The sequence below is a fragment of the Anastrepha obliqua genome, chromosome 4, assembly GCF_027943255.1.
Source record: "Anastrepha obliqua isolate idAnaObli1 chromosome 4, idAnaObli1_1.0, whole genome shotgun sequence".
Classification (NCBI taxonomy): domain Eukaryota; kingdom Metazoa; phylum Arthropoda; class Insecta; order Diptera; family Tephritidae; genus Anastrepha; species Anastrepha obliqua.
In genome coordinates, this window is record NC_072895.1 from 53732147 (window position 1) to 53751992 (window position 19846).

General features: G+C 36.6%; 1 protein-coding gene across 1 annotated transcript in view; it reads right to left on the reverse strand.

Moving 5' to 3' along the window:
- The window catches only part of LOC129244151 (protein Wnt-5), a 160549-nt gene that overhangs the window by 31960 nt on the left and 108743 nt on the right, over positions 1-19846 (reverse strand). The window contains exon 6 of the mRNA XM_054881767.1: positions 7466-8213. Coding sequence (XP_054737742.1) covers positions 7466-8213 — 748 coding nt within the window. The remainder of the gene's footprint in view (positions 1-7465; positions 8214-19846) is intronic.

A 19846-nucleotide genomic window follows, 5' to 3' on the forward strand; every position in this document is an offset into this window, starting at 1 on the left:
ATCCAAAGCAGCATCCAAGTGGCGCATGAAAATACCAGCGATGGAATAACGATGAAAAGAAAGAGAAAAAATGTTATTGAAAAAAGCGAAAAATTTAAGAGTGTGTAATGTCAGAAATGTTAACGTAGATAGACATAAAAAGGCAATCAAAAAAATTATATAGAGAAAGGTAAAGTTGAGAATTTATTACAAAGCATTGTCCGGCAGTGCGGAGTCAATACTTTTATTAGACTCTGGACTTGCACCCATTCGCGGCGACAGATGGCAAGAGCAATCGCTATGTAATGGGGGTAGTGCAAAACAGAAGGAGTTCTAGAAGAAACTATTTAAGGGTTCGGCCACAGTGAAAATTTCAAAAAATTGTACCGAAACTTCTGACGCGGTTTTATCGAAATTTGTTTTTTTTTTTTTTAATTGAGCCTTAAGGTTCATAGTCATCATTCGATACGGGGGGTGCCTTTAATGTGTCGGGATTAGAGAACAAAAGCAAATTTTAATCATCGAAAATCACTTTATTGTTTTTCAAAATATTTCCCATGAAGATCTATACACTTTTGCATGCGTTTGAACCAATTGTCGAAGCACTTTTGCCACTCTGAATAAGGTACCTCCAAAACATGCATTCTGAATGCCGCAACCGCTTCTTCAGGTGTCGAAAAACGTTGACCTCTCAGCTTGTTTTTTACGTACGGGAATAAAAAGAAGTCATTCGATGCCAAGTCAGGACTATACGGCGGATGACCCATTAATTCGATGTTTTGGGTGCTCAAAAATGCAGTTGTTTGAGCCGATGTATGAGAGTTCGCATTGTCCTGGTGAAGAGTGATCCGTCTTTGGCGATTGGTTTTCCTAATTTCTTGGAAGACAACTGGCAAACAAATGGTTGTGTACCACTCAGAATTTACTGTTCTGCGTTGTTCTAGTGGTACAGTTGCGACATGCCCAGTTTTTCCGAAAAAACAGGCGACCATTTGCTTGGAAGTGCTTCGTGCGCGAACAACTTTTGTTGGATTTGGCTCATCTTGAAACACCCATACATTCGACTGCTGTTTACTTTCGAGCTCATACGCGTAAATCCATGATTCATCACCTGTCACGACCCGAGCCTTTTTTTGAGCGATTGACAAATTGTGTGGGATCCAACGCGAACAAATTTTTTTGACAGTCAAATGTTTATGCAATATTGAATGTATGCTGGTCCCACTAATGCCTAAGATTGTCTCAATCTCACGATAGGTCACATGACGATCTTGCAATATCAGTTCGCGCACAGCATCAATGGTTTTCGGAACAACAACTGATTTTGGACGACCTTCACGAAATTCGTCTTGGAGTGAACTACGACCACGATTGAATTCACCATACTATCGATAAACACTGGTCCTTGATGGAGCTTCATCGCCAAAAAATGAACTAAGTTCATCCATGCAATGTTGCTGAGTTAATCCACGTGGAAAGTTGTAAAAAATAGTCGCCCGAAAATGTTAACGATTTAATTCCATTTTTGGGCCGAGATGAATTTTTAAGTTACTGTAAACAACACAAATACCGCTGGTATTTCAGAACGTTCTGAGTACGTTAAAGCCAAAAAATGTCAAACTTTGCGATACAGCTGTCAGTTGCCAGATTGCAATACCAGGGTTGCCAAATCCCCACATATAAAAGGCACCCCCGGAATAAAGTATTGAGTACTGAATAAATAATGAGTAAAAAATGTATATAATAAGAATCAGAGAATTTAATTCTTATATTTTTAATTTGGAACTTAAATTCCTTTTTTTCAAATTTCTTTTGAATTTTACAAAGGGAATGTTCAAAAATTTTTTTTTTTTCATTTTGCATAGGTTAGGTTAGCTAGGCCGCTTATCTAAGATAAGACACTCGGTGACCCTAAGACTCATTGTGATTTCCATGCCCTAACAAAGTTGATATGATATTGATGATATTGATATCATCAGCCTTAACAATTGCGGCGTTAGTTCTGCAAAGCGGATGGGTCTGATGGGGAACGAGGACAAAACGAAGTATATTCTGTCAAAAAAGTACCGGGAATTGTTCAATAAAAGGCAAACAAATTCTTTAATCCTAAAAATTTTTTTTTTTTTTTGTCGCCTTCAAAATAGACTCCATTCGAAGCAATAGACATATGCCAACGATTAGTCCAGTCATCAAAGCACCTTTTAAATGCGTTTGAAGAGATCTTCTTCAGCTCTTTCAGCGAATTCTTCTTAATGCCCTCGATCGAGACAAAGCGCTCTCCGGAGTTGCAATTTAAGTTGCGGGGAAAGGAAAAAGTCACAGGGGGCTCAATCCGGTGAATTCGGTGGTTGTCGCGCTCTTGGTCAAAAAAAGTGTTTACAATATGAGCCTTGCGAGACAGTGCACTATCATGGTGCAAGATCAATGAGTTTTCTTTCCACAAATTGGGCCGTTTCCTAGGCACATTTTTTCTCAAACGTCGCACAACTTCCAGGTAATATTCTTTATTCACCGTAGAACCATTTGGAATGAATTCCGAGTGCACAACTCCATGATAATCAAAGAAAACGAGTATCATGACTTTCACTTTCGACCGACTTTGCCGTGGTTTTTTGATTGCAGCTCATATGGATAGCGCCATTCAGCCGCCTGTTGGCTGGTTTGCATGTCAAACTCATATCCCCACGTCTCTTGCACTGGATAAACGTTGGGTCCAAATTCACTTGCTCAAGCATGTCTTCAGGCACTTTCTTCCGATGAATTTTTTGAAACAAATTCAACTTTCTTGGAACGAGTCGAGCGAGCACGCGTCTCATGCTCTCTAAGGTCACGAGCTACCCCCCTCAAACTTAAACGATGGTGTTCCAGCACAATTTCCTTGAATTTGTCGACATTTTCATTCGTTGAAGACGTTGATGGGCGACCAGATCGGGGTAAATCTTCCACGACTTCTCGGCCCTCGGCAAAAGCCTTATATGTACTACTCGTAGACCCGTGTTTTTGATAAAGCATACTCGCCATAGGCTTTATGCAACATTTTCAACGATTCAAAACACAAAATTTAAAAAAAATATTTGTTCAATATTTTATTCATAGTGAAAATCGCAGAGCACACTGATGTAATTAAATGCCGAAAACAAGCTAATTGACAGATCACACTCAAACTCTGCGCCGCTATAGAGAACAGTTGTATCAATATTCCACCAAAAATTTAGACATATGTATGTGTAACACGCGCTTTTTAACAATTCAGGACATTTTTTGACAGAATGTACCTCGCGTATCGGCACCCATGTCACTGTTGACAGTTATGATTTCGAGGTTGTAAGAGACTTCGTTTATTAAGGAACCAGCATTAACACCGATAACAATGTCAGCCTGGAAATCCAACGTAGAATCTCTCTTGCCAACAAGTGCTACTTTGGACTAAGTAGGCAAATGAGTAGTGAAGCCCTCTCTCGACGAACAAAACTAACACTCTACAAGACTCTCATCATGCCCGTCCTAACGTATGGTGGAGAAGCGTGGACGATGACAGCATCCGATGAAGCGACGCTTGGAGTGTTTGAGAGAAAGATTCGACGTAAGATTTTTGAACCTTTGCACGTTGGCAACGGCGAATATCGCAGACGATGGAACGATGAGCTGTATGAGCTTTATAAATAAAGATCCAGCGGGTACGTTGTCTGGGTCATGTCGTCCGAATAGATACAAACGCTCCGGCTCGGAAATATTCGATGCGGTACCAGCTGCTGGTAGCAGAGGAAGAGGAAGGCCTCCTCTGCGTTGGAAAGATCAGTTGGAGAAGGACTTGGCTTCACTTGGTGTGTCCAACTGGTTCCGGTTAACACGAGAAAGAAACGACTGATGTGCTTTGTTAGACTCGTTTGTCTTTGCGCGAATTAAGAAGAAGCAGAAGAACAAAGTTTTTAAACCACTTAGATCTTTTTAAGAACTAGTTACTTTCCTCCAGTGAGATATTTTGCACATTCCGTAGGCCTTGAAAGAAATAATCGGCAAGATATTTAGCACGGTGTCTTTGAAGTGCAAGACATTCACCTACTCAATTTCTTCGTCATCTCCACAACTCCTGCAGAAGCCATTCTACTGGCTAGAGTGCCAATAGTGTAGTGACTTGTTATAACACCTGTGAGTAGTCGTTATAACACCGCTGTTTGTTAGTAGACATATTGCCCGTACAAAATTCAGTTTTACCTTTAGAATAACATGGCAAAAAGTTGTCCTCACTGACTTAGTCAAATTTAAATATTTGCCTGGTAGACGGTTTCTTTTCTGAGGAATTATATTTCATGCTTTCGGAAAAAGGCTTCCACTGAGGATAGAATATTTAATTCTTTTTTTATTTCTTATTTTATATCACACAATTTCATTGGACTAACAGTTATCGAAGTTTTTTCAAGTGAAAGATTTTGGTGGCATTGAAAAATCTCAAAATCAATCACACGCAGAAGTTAATACATAAAAAATTAAATACGAACACATTATGGCAAATAGAAAATTAAATGGCTTAATTTTAAATATGTAGTAGCTGTCAGGGAAATAAATATTCACTCCGACAGTCAAGCGGCAATTTGAGCCATGGACTCGTTGATGTGGCGCAGCAAACTAACTAAATTTCTTTGGAAGCGCCAAAGGAGGATAATTGGGATTGGCTTAAAAATCTATCGTTTATTTCTGGAAAGGTAGGTTTTACGTTATGTACACAATTTTTTCTAGGTCGCGAAATCCTTCTACCCACGGATGAATCCCACGATTAGAGGAAACTAACAAGGCAACAGCTCACAAATCTTATGGTTGTCTGGACATTGTCTGTTCGGTATCCATGCAGTGAGACTGGACCTTACTTCGAGGTCAATTGAATTAACTATCTGTAACTCTAGCAGAAACAGAAACAACACAGGTTAACACAACCGCAAGTAGTCAGCGGTCGGTCCTGTTCGTAACACTCAACAACACATCACAGGCTGTGAAGATTGAGAATTCGAGATACATACATATACATATATGGTAACAAGGTGGTTTTCGCCTATTGTGGTTGATATGGATATTGGTAGTTTCAGCATGTAGCCGACAATGAGACACTTTTTCTTCACTTTGGTGCTTCACGCAGCAATCCATTAGGCTACGGCCACCGAAATTAACAAAAGAAAATCGTGAGTCATTTACAGCGGAAAAACGAACATTAAAACAGGGATTAGAGCTTTGGCGAAGGCCATGAAAAATATTTATTGATATTAAGCGTTCTGTTACTCCATTCGGTTAGATTATTTAAATCACTTTTTAATAACGAAATACAATGATAATTTTTAATCATCTGCGAAACACACATGAATGTCATTAATAAAAAGCACAAATAATAACGGACCAAGAATACTACCCTGAGGCACATCAGAGATGGTAGCAAAGGGGTGTGATTTGATATTACCAATTTCGACTGGTAGGACTTTAAACAAAAAAAAGGAAATTTGAAAGGAATTCTAACTTTTCAAGCCTCAACAACAATATGGTATCCTATGTGAAAGTGTATGGAAAGCTTAATAAAAACCTGCACAGGCAACGTCTACTTGATCAGTTTTAAATGATGAAATTTAAAATTGGCACAGTCAGGTTGGTAACCATAGAATTCTCAAAGACAAAGCCATACTGATGCTGATCTTTTTTTCCACAAAGATGCAGGTTTTATCTTTCGCCATCATTTTTGAAAAGTTTAGAGCCAATCATGAGTTTAGATATTGTCTATAGTTTCTTACATAATTATTAGTGTCAAATTTGAAAATTGGAATAATGGATGCAACTTTTCATTTGCCTGTAACGAGGGAAAGATTGAAATAGGTAAGTTCAACTAATTTTTTGTTCATTTTTATGAAAAAGCAATAAGAAGAAAGTTGAGGTATGCACCTTCAGCATACATTTTTGCAAAATAATTCATTAGAAAATTTAACGTATCAGGGTTGCCCATATTCGACGGAACCGACGGATTTCGATGACTCTTTGGGCCCATTCTAATCGACGAGGCTTGTCCGCAGGCAACAATCTTTGCATCAATTGAACCTTATACGGGAATAAATGCAAATCAATGCGGATAATTCGTTGTAAAGTGGTCCGAGCACTGCCCAACTGCTGAGAACGGCGATTTTGGGATGTCCTTGGCGACGCCTTGGTTGGTTTTGATTTAGCCTCTTTGGATTAGAAAGAGCATCACCAGTCGAAAACCTTTCGTACAAACGTTTAATGGTGTTCTTAGAAGGCGCACTTTTCACATTATTTAATTTTTTGACTTCTTTTATTGAATGTAAATTTCCACAAATTGGGAGCGCTTGCGTGGCGTGTACTGTTCCATGGTAAAAATCTGCTTGGACTGGTGCTTCCAACGCGGTATGCCATTAAGCGATCTGACGTCTCTGTCAAAAGATACAGGATTGCCAGATGGGTCCGTCGAATGTTGAGAACTCTGTATATAAGGCCACATTTTCAAAGGGCAATAAGCTCCTATATTTATCCTGACGAAAAGTAAACTACATTTTGTTTTATTCTTCTTTGCTGCATAGATTTTGTTTCGTTTGATAGCCATATGAATATTATAGAATGAGTATAAAGCTTCTTTTTTTTGAAACTTTGAAGTCGTTGAAAATATTAAATTGGTGAGAAAATTAAAAACTGAGAATGCAGTATTACTAAAAAAATCCATAGTTTCACGCACATATGAAAACTTTCTTGTATAAATTTTACTGCCGCACGATGTATACATATACAAGTGTAAACGCTCTGATTGTTTATTACTCCGAAGTTCTTGAAAACAAACTCTCAAATCTCGGATTCCCTGTAGGTATTATATATCCTCTTATCTCGCATACTCTTCTTACATTTATCCTAAAGTTTCATAAACAAATATTGAAACTCTTCGCTGTCTGAAACTTGCTAAACTTTGGCGAAATGTTACATATACTCATACTCGCCTCATATCAAATTGGGCTTACCATTCGCCTTGTGCCATATGCACCTGCCGTTTCTGCGCTAATGAACTTTTCCGCACACAGCTGGATTGCTTGTGCCGGCAATTACGCTTACAAGGCGGCGTGTCACTACTAAACGAATTACTCGGCGGCAGCCATCATTGTTGCACCAATGTACGAGTACAAGTGCCAGCCTACGAGTGATCGTCCCCCAGCGGAATGTAAAAGCAGCGACATTGTTGTTTAACAAGCAAGTGGCTACGTATACACATAACACACATACATACAAACACGTACAAGTGCATACCCGCTGCACTTAGAACATGCCATTTGGATTAGTGGGACTAGAACCTATGCTTCAATAAGCACATGGTTAGATGCAAGCTACTCGACCCTCTTTCTGGCGCCAATTGTTTGCCGTGGCGCTTCGCTAACTACTCGACACGCACACAGATACACACACTCGCTAGTTTATGAGTAGCTGCACGCCTGAGTGCTTGCTGTTGCCTTACCTGTAATTCCAACATTTCTTTGCCTTGCAATTTCGAATTGAGTATTTCCTTTGCGATGCGCTCCTGCAACTCCAATAAATCTTCCGGTTTGATACGTCCAGCCGCGTCTTCTTCCGAGGAGTCCACACTACCGTTGCCATCGCGGTTTGATTCTTGTCTATTGTTGCTACTGCTGCTTCTGCCTGATGCTGATTTTTGTGTTGGTGCTGTTGGGGTTTTTGTTGTTTGTGTGGCAATATCCTTAGAACTTGTCAACGTTGTTGTTGACTTGCTGGTGTTATTGCCTGCCTGGGCATTGTTATTTTTGTTGTTGTAGCTTTGATAGCCGTCAACACTGACATTTTTATTGGAATTTAGATGTTGTTGTTGCTGGAACTGTTGCTGCATGTTCTCCTTGTCGCTGTTGATGTGTTCATTTATTGTCGCACCAGCTGCGCCTGCAACCGTTTCGGAATGTGTTGCTGCTTTTGTTGTTGTTGTTACCGCTGCAGCGCTTCGGCTTGCTGTTGACTCGGTGATGTTTGTCGTTAGAGCTGGCATAGGCGCAGTTGTTGTTATTATTGAAGATGTAGTTCTCCCTGTTGTTGCCAATATCGCCGCTGCAGCATCATCTGCTTGCATTGCCTGCATTTGCTGATTGCGACGCTGATGAAAGCGTCCACCGCCACGTTTGCGCTCCGGATTGCCAGCACCGCGAGTGCCGCGACGAGTTTCCTTTTCGCGTACATCAATAAAGTCGGTGGCGAATCTGCAATGGAATAGGAGAAGGGCAAAGCAAATGGAAGGGGGATTAGTGAATGTGAAAATCCTTGTGACTTATTTCTATTGCTTCCTCTTCTTTTTTTCTATTCTTCTTATTCTCCTCCTCCTTTTTGTACACTAAACTTACGCCTGTTTCTTAAAACATCTCCTCGACCCCATTTGGCGCTATTTTATGCGCGCAACTTTAAAATTCGATTTAATTTTGTTGCAAGGTTTTTCATCAGAATGTCAGTAAAGTGAGAGAGGTGCATAGCATTTAAGAGTCATGAGAATCAGGAAAAGCCCTTAGGGATACAATATGGCACGACCTTTTCCGTTGTTGTGGCATAAACTTGCATAATAAATTCGGTGAGCTTTAACACCCCACCAACCGTACACAGTGACGCGTAGAAGCTAAGCCCACACATACACACACAAAGTGAAGGTACAGCTGCAAGTTCGAAAGTCTATGGATGGGTGTATTGTGCGGCACGCCCCTAAGGATAACAGCGCGTTTTATGCGTAATTGCATTTGTTTTTCTTATTGCACTTTGTTGTGATTACGCGCCCACATTTACATGAGCCCCCCGCGGCATTTGCAGGGAGTATCGAGCATATGTGCGTTTCTCTGCTGATAAGTGCCAATTTGGGGGTGTTGATATTTATCCTTGTTAGCAGCAACAACAACAGCACCAGTAAATGTGTGCCCTTAAAATTGGCAAGGGTGTTGTGGCAAAGTTCAATGTTTCAGGCGTTGCTTACATTAAACATATTACTTATATATGTATATGAATGTAAAGGGTGTCACCCGAGAATATTACTTATCGCCATTTATGCGATAAAGTGTTGGCGATCAAAAGAAGGAAAAAAACAAACAGCTGAAGGTGTGGTGTTAGTTAAAATGTAGTACTGTACGAGAGAACAATATATTATAGGTATGTGGGCAAGTTCCTGTTCCTATTTGTGGCGTACGTCTTGATGTTGTTCTACAAATGGAGGGACCTACAGTCTTAAACCAACTCCGAACGGCAGATTTTTTATGATGAGCTTTTTCATGGCAGAAATCCACTCAGAGCCTTGCCAATTTCTGCCGAGGGGCGGCCGCTATAGAAAAAACTTTTCTTATTATTTTGGTGTTTCATGCAAGGAGATTCGAAAATACGCACTTCCGAATGTTAGTCATGCACCGAGCGAAAAAATCATTTGTACTACTGAATAATCAGTGTGTTCCTTCGCTTGCTCGAGATGGCCCGCGTATACCCGAAACTTGCCATTTTTTGTTTTTTTTTGTCGGTGCTCGGACTATTGAGAGCAACTTTGGGAGAGTAATTTATATTTCGCACCTGCAAGAAGAGACATTTAAATAAACAATAAACAACAAAAAATAACTTTGATGTTTGTTTTTGGGGCAAAAAAAAATATGTTTTTTCTGTTCCAGTATTTCTGGCCTGTTTGCGCAATATTAAGAGGGCATTTCGTTAGTAGGTTCATTTGCCCGAAAATTAAAAAAAAAAAACCTAACATATCAAAAAATATGAAATTGACTGTCGAAGTTCGCAAATTTCGTAGAAAATTTGGTTTTGATTTATACGTAACTTCATCAAGTGGGAAAAGAGTAATTGAAAACCTCAGAGACACTAAAGCAACTGGAAATTTAAACCACACAGCCAATGCAATAATGAACGAGTAGTTCAAGTGTTAATATCGAAGCAAGAATATTCGACTTCAAGACTAAATATAAGAATAAAAACATTAACGTAACTTTCCCGTAACGTAAATGTTGATTAACTTTGTGAGAGAGTTTAGAAGAAAAATCAAAATAGCCAGCAAGCGTAAATATGAAAAGTAAGGTATCATGTGAAGTGATCCAACTCTTTTGGACATTGGTGTACATTTTTCTAAAAATTAGGTTGGTTAGGTTATTTTTATGTTGGAAGTTTCACTTAAAATTGTTTGAGAGATGCAGGGATTTTTGAAGTTTCATAATTTATTCATTTAGTTAGCAGCGCAGTCACATTGTTAATATTTCGAAATTATAAAAAAAATGTTATTGTAACGACTTCCATTCATTTAGCTTTACCCACTTAGTGCAGAGGTTTCAAACCCCCGAAAAAGTGTCATGCATTCGTCTACGGAGAAGATATTCAACAAATGTACGAAATTTTTTTATATGGAAGAAAATGCGGAACACCTCAGCGAAAAGAAATTGTTAAACTTCAACGCGAGTTTTGAAAAATTTGAAATTTTCACTTCGTTTCACTAAAATGACTGAGCTGTAAAAATGTGTACCCAGAATTTTTCGAAAAACTCTGACCAAAAAGTTAGAAATTTTTAAGAAAATTTGCTGAATTTTTATAATTTTTGTACAAATGTGAAACTTTGCATTTAGAAATTTTGTTGTAATATGAACTGTGATTTTATAAAAATTTAAAAAACAAAAAATCAATTAAAAAATATTAAAAAAAGTGTAAAAACTTGTCAATTAGTGGTGTACACTCTTTTTTGATGCTGACCGTACATTCCCAAGCCGTTCGTCTGATTGAGTTGAAATTTTTGGGTAGTTTTTAATCGTACCTATGCCCGAGATAGTTTAAAAGTTTGTTTTGATCAGCTAAGCTAACATATGTATACTTGCCGTAATTTAATACTTTTAATTAGTATCCCTATGACTTCACACTTTATACAAAACCTTAAAAAAGTTTTCAAAATGCCATCAAAACTTTTAACTTTTTAACCAGAATTTTAAGAATTCTTCTCGGTCATCATTAAATTCGGAACAAATTTTAATAGATTTTATAAAAAGTTTGAAATTTTGCGTTGGTTTTTTTGTAGTACGAACTATGTATATTATGTTTTTTATAAAAAAAATGCTGTATTTGTAATTTTGTCACGGAATTTTTTAAGTATATAAAAAGAAATCATATTAGCACGTGGAATTTCTTAAGCTTTTTACACGAAACAACAACTATACCTGTGACTACGTTTTGAATTTCACTTTGCAAGTGGTTTCTTTATTTCAAATTATATGTTTTTAAAATATTGCTTACCCTAAATTTAAGTAACGTCATGTTTAACGGGTAAACATAATTATGTATGTATAAAACTTAATGCTTCATTATGACATTGACATATAATATAATATTAAATGACTTGGAAAGCATAATTTTTTACTCATTTCGCAAATTCATGTTCTAAATCCATTATTTCAAACTGAAGTGTATGCGACTAAACTAAACTAAACTAACTCTTATATTTTTCTCTGTGAAAAAGCTGTCAGTGTAGTAGTAGAACTTTATATCCCATGAAGAGCTTTGTTGAGTAAGCATGAAGAAAAATTGGGGGTAATGTTTTTTTTTGTTTTTTTGCCAATGAAACTTTAAAAATATTTTAAAATGCATTTCGATTTTCTACGCCAGTAAATTATTCAAATACACTTAAACTTGAAGACATTTAATAATAAGAAAAATAAAATGAATTTTTCCTAAGATCAAATCAACCTTAAAAACTTTGCAAAACAAATGGAAACAAACAAATAAAACATCATGAAACTAGTTCAACTAAGTTTGAAACCGCACAACTTGTCTTCGCACAACTTTTAATCTGCAACTTTACTTTGTTTCAACGCAAATCACAAACAATTTGACACGCAAGAATGACGATGGAAACAATGAAAGAAGAAAGCTCCTAGATTTTTCACGAAAAAGGACAACTGCAATTTTACAATTTTCCTGGCACAATACACCCAACCAATGCCAACGCTCACACTAATGGCTTATCAACATTTCCACACGCGTGCTTCAAAGGTATGGAGAAGCAGCTACTTACTGATCCACTACTCACAGTTGCTACGAACAACCGCAATCACTTCAACAAATTAACACCCACCAACCCCACTCCTACTTGCCGTCGCAATGAATATTGAAGAAATACTACGCGCACCGCTATTTATTTGCAACTGTGCCATATTCCATTCTGCCTGGATTTTGGGTAATGTAACATTACTTACAGTTTATCCTCAATGAGCTCACACATCTTTGTAAAGGCACACAATCGAAAAGAAGGCAAATAAATAAAAAGAGACGAGCGATTAAAACTGTGTACAAATAATAGGCAGGCGAGCTGTGAACACTAATACGATATCGCACATTCAATGAAGAATTGGAAGACATTATGATTTCGGTAAGACTTAAAGTACCTTAAGAATTGATTTACTCTCTGAAATAGTTACAGGGGGGCACATCAAGTGTTTGAAATTTCATTTAAATCGGCTACAAAGAAAATACGCATTAATATTTTTAATGCATTAGAAATAGTGAATATTACTATTAAACATGGAAGACAATTTCATTCATAGCTGGTTTTAAAGCAGCCCACTCTATCAATCCAATTCTTCAGCACATTTCCGCCGGTTTCAGTATTTATCTCACCAAGGGCTACTATCATACTATGTCCTATTTAAACACTTGAATCTTCTCTGGATGATTGGTGTTATATTTATCTTTTATTTATTTCTTCAATTTGACAAAAAAAAAGAAACGGTTAATATTGCACGGTAACGCAAACCATTGAATGTAACAGTGGCTGTTTGCTCATTTTCGAAAAAAAAAAAATTGCTCAACGATGCCCCCTGACTAAAATCTCGACCACACAGTCACTCGTTGTGAATGCATTGGCATTCTCATAATTGTGTGCAATATTTTTAATAATTTATTTTGCTAAAATAATCGTCGATAGGAAGATAAGTTTCATGCTCTTCCAGTAAAATTCTCCTCTCAAACCAAGTATTTTTAAGAACATTTCTTTAAATGCCTAGTTATAACCAAAATTTCTGGCACCTCACGGATTTTATTTTAGTTGTAAAAATCACAAAAAACGAATATATATATGTATATAGATAGTTCAAATTCAAAGTTCAAAGTAAGTGGAAATATTTTTTTTTTAGTATTTCCATGTGAATAACTGTAATTTTTAATAATAACTTTTGTATTACTAAAAAGTTAAGTTCAAGAAATTTGAATTTCGGTTCAAGTTCCGATATCTCGGGATTATATTAAAAAAAGAAGAGTTATGGAGTGAGAATTCTCACTAATATTGGCACTTAGTGTTTTCCACAACGTTGCCATAACACGATACGACTTACTTTTTTAATTATTATTTTTTGTTTTTCAACTCATAGGGTTTCGATGCATTTTCATTTTATGTAACCGACTGATGCTGGCAAATTGAACTTAACTTAAGAAAATGCATCCAGGAGATGATTTCAACGTCATGTCCATATACAATTTTTTTGTTTTTTGTAGTTTGAGAAAAATATTGGAATTTATGTATTCGAAATTAAAGGCCATATATTGCAAGTGCCATATATGTACACTTATAGGTACACCCCATTGCAGAGCCCTCCACAATGAGTTCACCCGCCCATGTGAGTAGTTCTTTTACCACCGCCCCAATTTTTAACGCCTCCGCATGCACATTTCCAACGAACTCCTACGCTTTCATTTTCCTCGACACACAAGCACTTAGTTCAGTAAGGATTCAAAACAAAATGTTCCCGCCACATACGCTCCTTATGTATTTACGCACGCCTTATGGGCGCGCGAAGCTGAGCTTCTCCTGCACCAGCGAACGCGAGTAAAACAAAAAACGTGATGCTGAGTTGAAAGAGTAAGAGAAGTTTGGACAATAACATTACACGCATATGTTCTCATTGTTGCACACCCGAGGCTTATCTACCAATGACTTGTTGTTAGCAAGGGTAAAAAAAGAGTTGAAACAACAGCACGGCTACATTTGCCTTCGCCTTAAGTCCTGACATAAAAAACCTTGGAATTTAAATGGCAAACAAAAAGGCACAAGCCAACAGGCGTTCCAACAATGAAATGGTTACAAAGAAGGCGCCGAAACCATTATGGGCATGGTGAACGATATGTGCGGTAACAGCTTTTAGCAGCTGAACACCAATTGGCGTAAATGAGTATAAACAAATGTTACAAATGTGCAAAGCAACCAGCACAGACACACACACGTACTATATACTTGCACAGTCAGAGAGATTGGTGGGCTTTGGCACACATCCTTTAAAAGCAATGTGGCAGACCAAAATGAAAATGAGGCTCAAACAAATTGTAAACTGAGAATGAAAATTGAATCGAAAGGGGAAGTGGGAGTGAAAATGAAAAAAAATGAATAAATAAAATGAAGAGTTAAGAAGAGAATATATTATAATATATATCATAATTATTTGCTTTTCTGTCACTTAGACAACTTCTTGGTAGAGGAACTAAAATAGGGGTTTAGCATATTTAGCATAGTAGGATTCTATCTTAAAATACTGCTATAACTCCTTCTTTCCATACATACGCGTTACTCTGTTAGGCATTTAAAAATTTGTTATTGGGGCATCAATCGATTCAAGTTTATTTGAAAAGGTTGTAATGAGAAAAGTAATTGCCGAGCTTTCCGGCGTTACCAATTTTAAGCAGCTGGCTTAGATTAAGGCTACCTACGAGTATTTTTCAAAATTGTTTTGCATTGCAATACAAATATTTTTACTGAGAAAGAGCTTAGGGTCTGCAATACGAGGAATGTAAGTCTGCTATTTATTATATTACAAATAGCGGTACCAGAGTGTGCTGTGGTGCAATATATGTGTATGAAACCAGCAATATTTATTTATTTATACAATTATTTTTACACGTGAAAACATTATCACTGACTGCCAATACCTTCGGCTCGCTGATAAAAAATCAAATATACATAGTTAGCGTGAAGGTCTTACATGTAAAAGTGAGACTAGAAAACTTAAGGGGTCCCGGTGGTCTAGAGCTCGTAAATTTTTTTAGTGTATTTTCGAGAACTTTTATACAATAAAAAAAAATGAATAAATGATATTTAAATTTTTTAGGCTTTTTATTTAACTTCTTTTACCTACAAAAATAAAAAAAAATTAATTTTAATAATTTTAAAAGTTGAATCTGGACTCTGTTGTCCATTTTGGCTCTTCTATTTATATGAAACAGAAAAACCAAACAAATTATTAATCAGTATAACTGTAGCTATGTCCCGTACTAGAATAAAAAAAATTGACAAAATGGCGCGGTTTTTAATTTGACACTCTAAAAATCGATGTTTTTTTCAGTCAATCAAAAAAATACGAAATAATTGAAATAATAATATATTATGATTCTAGTACGGGCGATAGCCACTGATGTTGTGAACAACATATTAAAATTTCAGCCGATTCGGTTGAATGGCTTTTTTCTTGACAACACCAGGCCGAAAGAAATAGTTTTGAAAGTTTGAGTTTAAAGTTTTGAGGGTGGATATTTTCCATGCCGCCGCGTGACGAACCTGACTCTTTCTATCTACTAAAACGGCTGCATAATCGAAAATACAGGGAATATCCCTTCAAAAATTTGGCAGTACATTTAAAAGCCTATACTTTCGAAATTTAAAAAAGTAATTTACTGAAAATTTTAGACCCCCGGGACCCATTAATTCACTAGGATTATGGTAAAAATTTAATAACTACGTGAGAGAAGAAGACATCAAATTAGTTTTTTTAATCCTGATTTAACTAGAAATTCTAACATTTTTGTTATATTTGCTGAGGAAGAAGTTCTTAACTGTGTAGGCGGTATTTGCTTACGGAAGATACTCTTTGTGATTGGTGCAAAATGTGGGCTGTCGTTGAGTAGATGGTAGACCGTTAAAGAAGATAACTGACAGTGCTGGCAAGAAGGAGGACTGAAGCAATTGCAAACGCACGAATGGATTTATGTTTTTTGGGCTATAAACGACAGAAAATTCGATTTCAGTCACAATTAGAACAAAAATCTCAAAGATCGTATCATTGATGCCATTTATAATAATATTACCTCCAGATGGATTGCGAACAAAAGAAAGCCCCATATTTTTAATTTTCTTATAAATCCTATAGAAAAAAATTTTTTATGGTATTATTACTTATGCAACTATTTTTTGTAATTTTTATGCTATATTTAAAAATTATCTTCTTCTTCTGTACCGCTGCTATATAACAGGCAGCTACCCTAAACTATTCCATCATCAGCATGATATTTCTCGCCATTATATTCCTCAAGGTCTTCTCAAGCGATTTTAACCCACTTGATATACGCACACTTAGATTACGTTAGAAGACAATTATCCACGAAACATACCAGTAGTGAGGCCACTTTAAACCTTAGTACTCACGGTCTTTATGAAACACCTGACCTTATGGTTTTCGTAAAGTGCACAGTTCAAGCACGCAATAAACGCAGATAAAGCGTGTATTTAACTACAACATTTTACGAATGAGCAACGATAGAACTCTAAAAAGGATCTTCGAAACAAATCCACAAGGCGACAGAAGAAGAGGCCAGACGAGAAAACAATGGAGAAATGACATCGAAGGCGACTTTGGAGCTAAGGGCATGTCTGATATGAAACGAAAATCTGATGACCGAGGGACGTGAAGGCGCATTGTAACGGAAGCAATGCTTCAACCCGAACGGTGATGTTAAAAAATAATAATATGAAATAAATGAGTTCTGACCTAAAATTTACTGCTTTTGATTGCCCAAAAATTAAATACATGCAATTATCAAATAATTGAGTGCCCAAAGAGTTAAGAGGCTCAACATTGGGTTAAGCAAGAAAGCAGGCTTTCATGTGCGATTCCTAACAAAACGATACCATATCAAGAGTTTGACCTGATTTGATTCTTTTTCTTTTTGAATAATCGCTATTTTTGTTTAAAAGTATAGCCTATTTTCTAAGAAAAGCCATATAAATCCAATTTTCAAATTTTGTAATAATTCCTAGAAAGTCTCTTGGTATGCAGTTTTATGGCTCATTAAATTTTAGTATAATAAAGTGCAAGTTTCAAGTTTTTAAAAAATCTCGTTTATTTTTTATAATTTGTTTCCCTTTCGGTGTTTCGCATTTTCTCCATATAACAAATGTACAACAACTTTTTCTATATATAGAGAAATACAAACCACCGCCAGCGGAAAAATTATTAAAACTAGAAAAAAATTAAAAGGAAGTTTTAGCAACTTCTAACTTGCACTTTATTATTCTAAATTTTGATACGCTCTAATACTGCATATCAAAATTTTTTCTAGAAATTATAATAAAAAACCGTGCAATTGTAAAGAAAAGGACTTGACGCTTAGAGTTATATGAATTTTGATGGATAGATAGTGAGCTATATTTTCATAAAAAATTAAAAAAAACGTTCAAACAAAAAAGAAGATAATTAGGCAAAACTGGTCAAAATCTTGATGTACTACCATTTATCACGAGCTGTACGTAAATATTGAGTTCGTGCTATTTGGGGAGGCCAGGAAAATCTTATTGGTAAAAATCTTGCTGGCTGCTTAACGAAATAAGATTTTGTGGACATAGCCGTGAGCAACATTTCATACATATAAACACACAGATATATGTATGTTTGCAAGTAATTGTGTATGTGTATATATGCAAATAACGCTAGTACGAGGTTGGTAAGATTGCAGGCAGAAAGCATACGAAATATTTCAATTTTACTTATATGTATATACAAATTTACTCATACTGGATGCTTTGTTGCAAATTGTTATATCCGCATTTTCAGATAAGACTAAAAGTTGCATGCAGCATTTCACTTTTTACTTATAACTTCTTCAGATTCCTAACTGCTAACTACATGGAGCATTTTCGATTCATCTACTGGCGGAACAGCCGCTAGCGACATGAAGGAATTCTAAGGCGTACTATGCATTTGCTTACATACACACATACAAAACCTATAAGTACTACATCAGCTCGTATTGGCATGCATGCATATTTACATACGTGAAGGAACATGGCAGTCCCTGGTAGTCATCTGTTGCCAAAGTTTGATGGCGGCGCCATTTTGCGCTGGCATCTGACCCGGCACAGGCACGCAGAACTTTGTTGCAAGTCGTTTATATTACATCACAATCTTCTACTAATACGAGTGCATAGTATTTCAAACTACTTTTACGTTTACGTTCTTTAGAATGCTACTAAGTATGCACCTATGTACATATGTATATACGTATGCATAGATGTGTATGTGTGTGAACATGTGCGCCAACTTACAACTTACGAGTTTTGTTGCAAATGCTTATCGCTTTTCGTGCATGGCATTAGTGGAAGTAATTCTTGACATGGGGAAAATTGGATTTCCAAAGTGGAAATCGCTTTGATGCAACTTTTCTCTTGTAGGTAGTTGACTTGTTTGCAATTCAGTTCATATGTATGTATGTATGCATGTATGTACGCATGTGTGAACAAATCCTTGCATAGTACAATAAAAAGTCAGTTTTCGATTTCCATGAGATTAGTGTTGTGATCTATGTATGATATCTTAACATTGAGTGGTTTTTTTCGCTGGAGAGGAAAAATAGTTCTAGAAAATAGCCTGCAAGCTTCTAAGAAATAAAGTTAGGAGCTTCCGCTGGAAAATACAAGTATTTAAAATGTTGAATTAGACAAAAAACTATTTTTATCAAAGTGTATTTCATCAGCTTTAAAATAAGCGCCTTTCGAAGTAATGCACGTGTACTGTTAATTCTCTCAAGATGAAGTTCGTCTTATGCGCAAGCAGACATGAAAAAGAGCGAATTCTCCAGAATTTTTTTTGAGAAAACTTTTAAATTAATTGATCTAAAACTTTGTACACATATTACGTTGTCTTTTGACTGTGTTTTAAGGCTTAGTACTAGTAAAATTATTTATTTGGAAAGGAGCTACAGCTGATTTCCGGGAGCTCCTCTCAAAAAAGACGCTTTGCGGTGACCACTATATTTCTGAACTGAAATTAAAAACCCAAATAGATTTCGTTAAAGTAATGTTAAATCTAGGCATTAATCGAAGGAATAAGCAAAATACATTGTTTTCGCTTGACATTTGTAAAAACTACGCCGTCTTAAGAAAATGTATCTCTGCACGTGTTTTCGATTTTTTACGATTTGAAAATGGATTCACTAGTGCGAAAACCTTAAAATGTTGGGAAACTGTTGATGATAATGTTGGCACGATAATCTAAAGAAAACAGCCGACAGTCATTTACAAGTGGTATGAACGCTCCAGAAGAGTTCGTGAACCCATTAAGAATGACGGACGTGGTGGCTGCCGTCGACATCGAAAACTGATGAAAACAGCAATAAAGTGAAAGAAAAGGTGATTAGTAACCGCAAATTATGGACCGTTCAGGACATTGTAGTTAATGATTTGGGTTTGCGCCGTACTGCTGCAATGGACCTGGATTTGATGCCAAACAGGAAATGCGCTGATATCGCCAAAGAAATGATTTTAAAGGCTGAACCCGAGCCAACATTCATCAAACGCATCATTACTGTGAACGACATGGGAGTTTATGAGTACGACATACAAAGTGTTAACATATATGAAGTTGGTGCTATTGGCGACATATGCTGGCGGAATTTTCGAGTTAAGTGTTTTTACAACTTCGTTTAACTTTTCCGATTCACATAATCGGGATATCCTTGGTCTTAGCAAAGGATCCATATCTTTATAATTAGTCAGATAGTTATTGAAAATGTATTTTACTTCCCGTTCTTCATTAGTTTCTCAACTATCGCTTTCAGTACTTTCATAAGTCAGGTT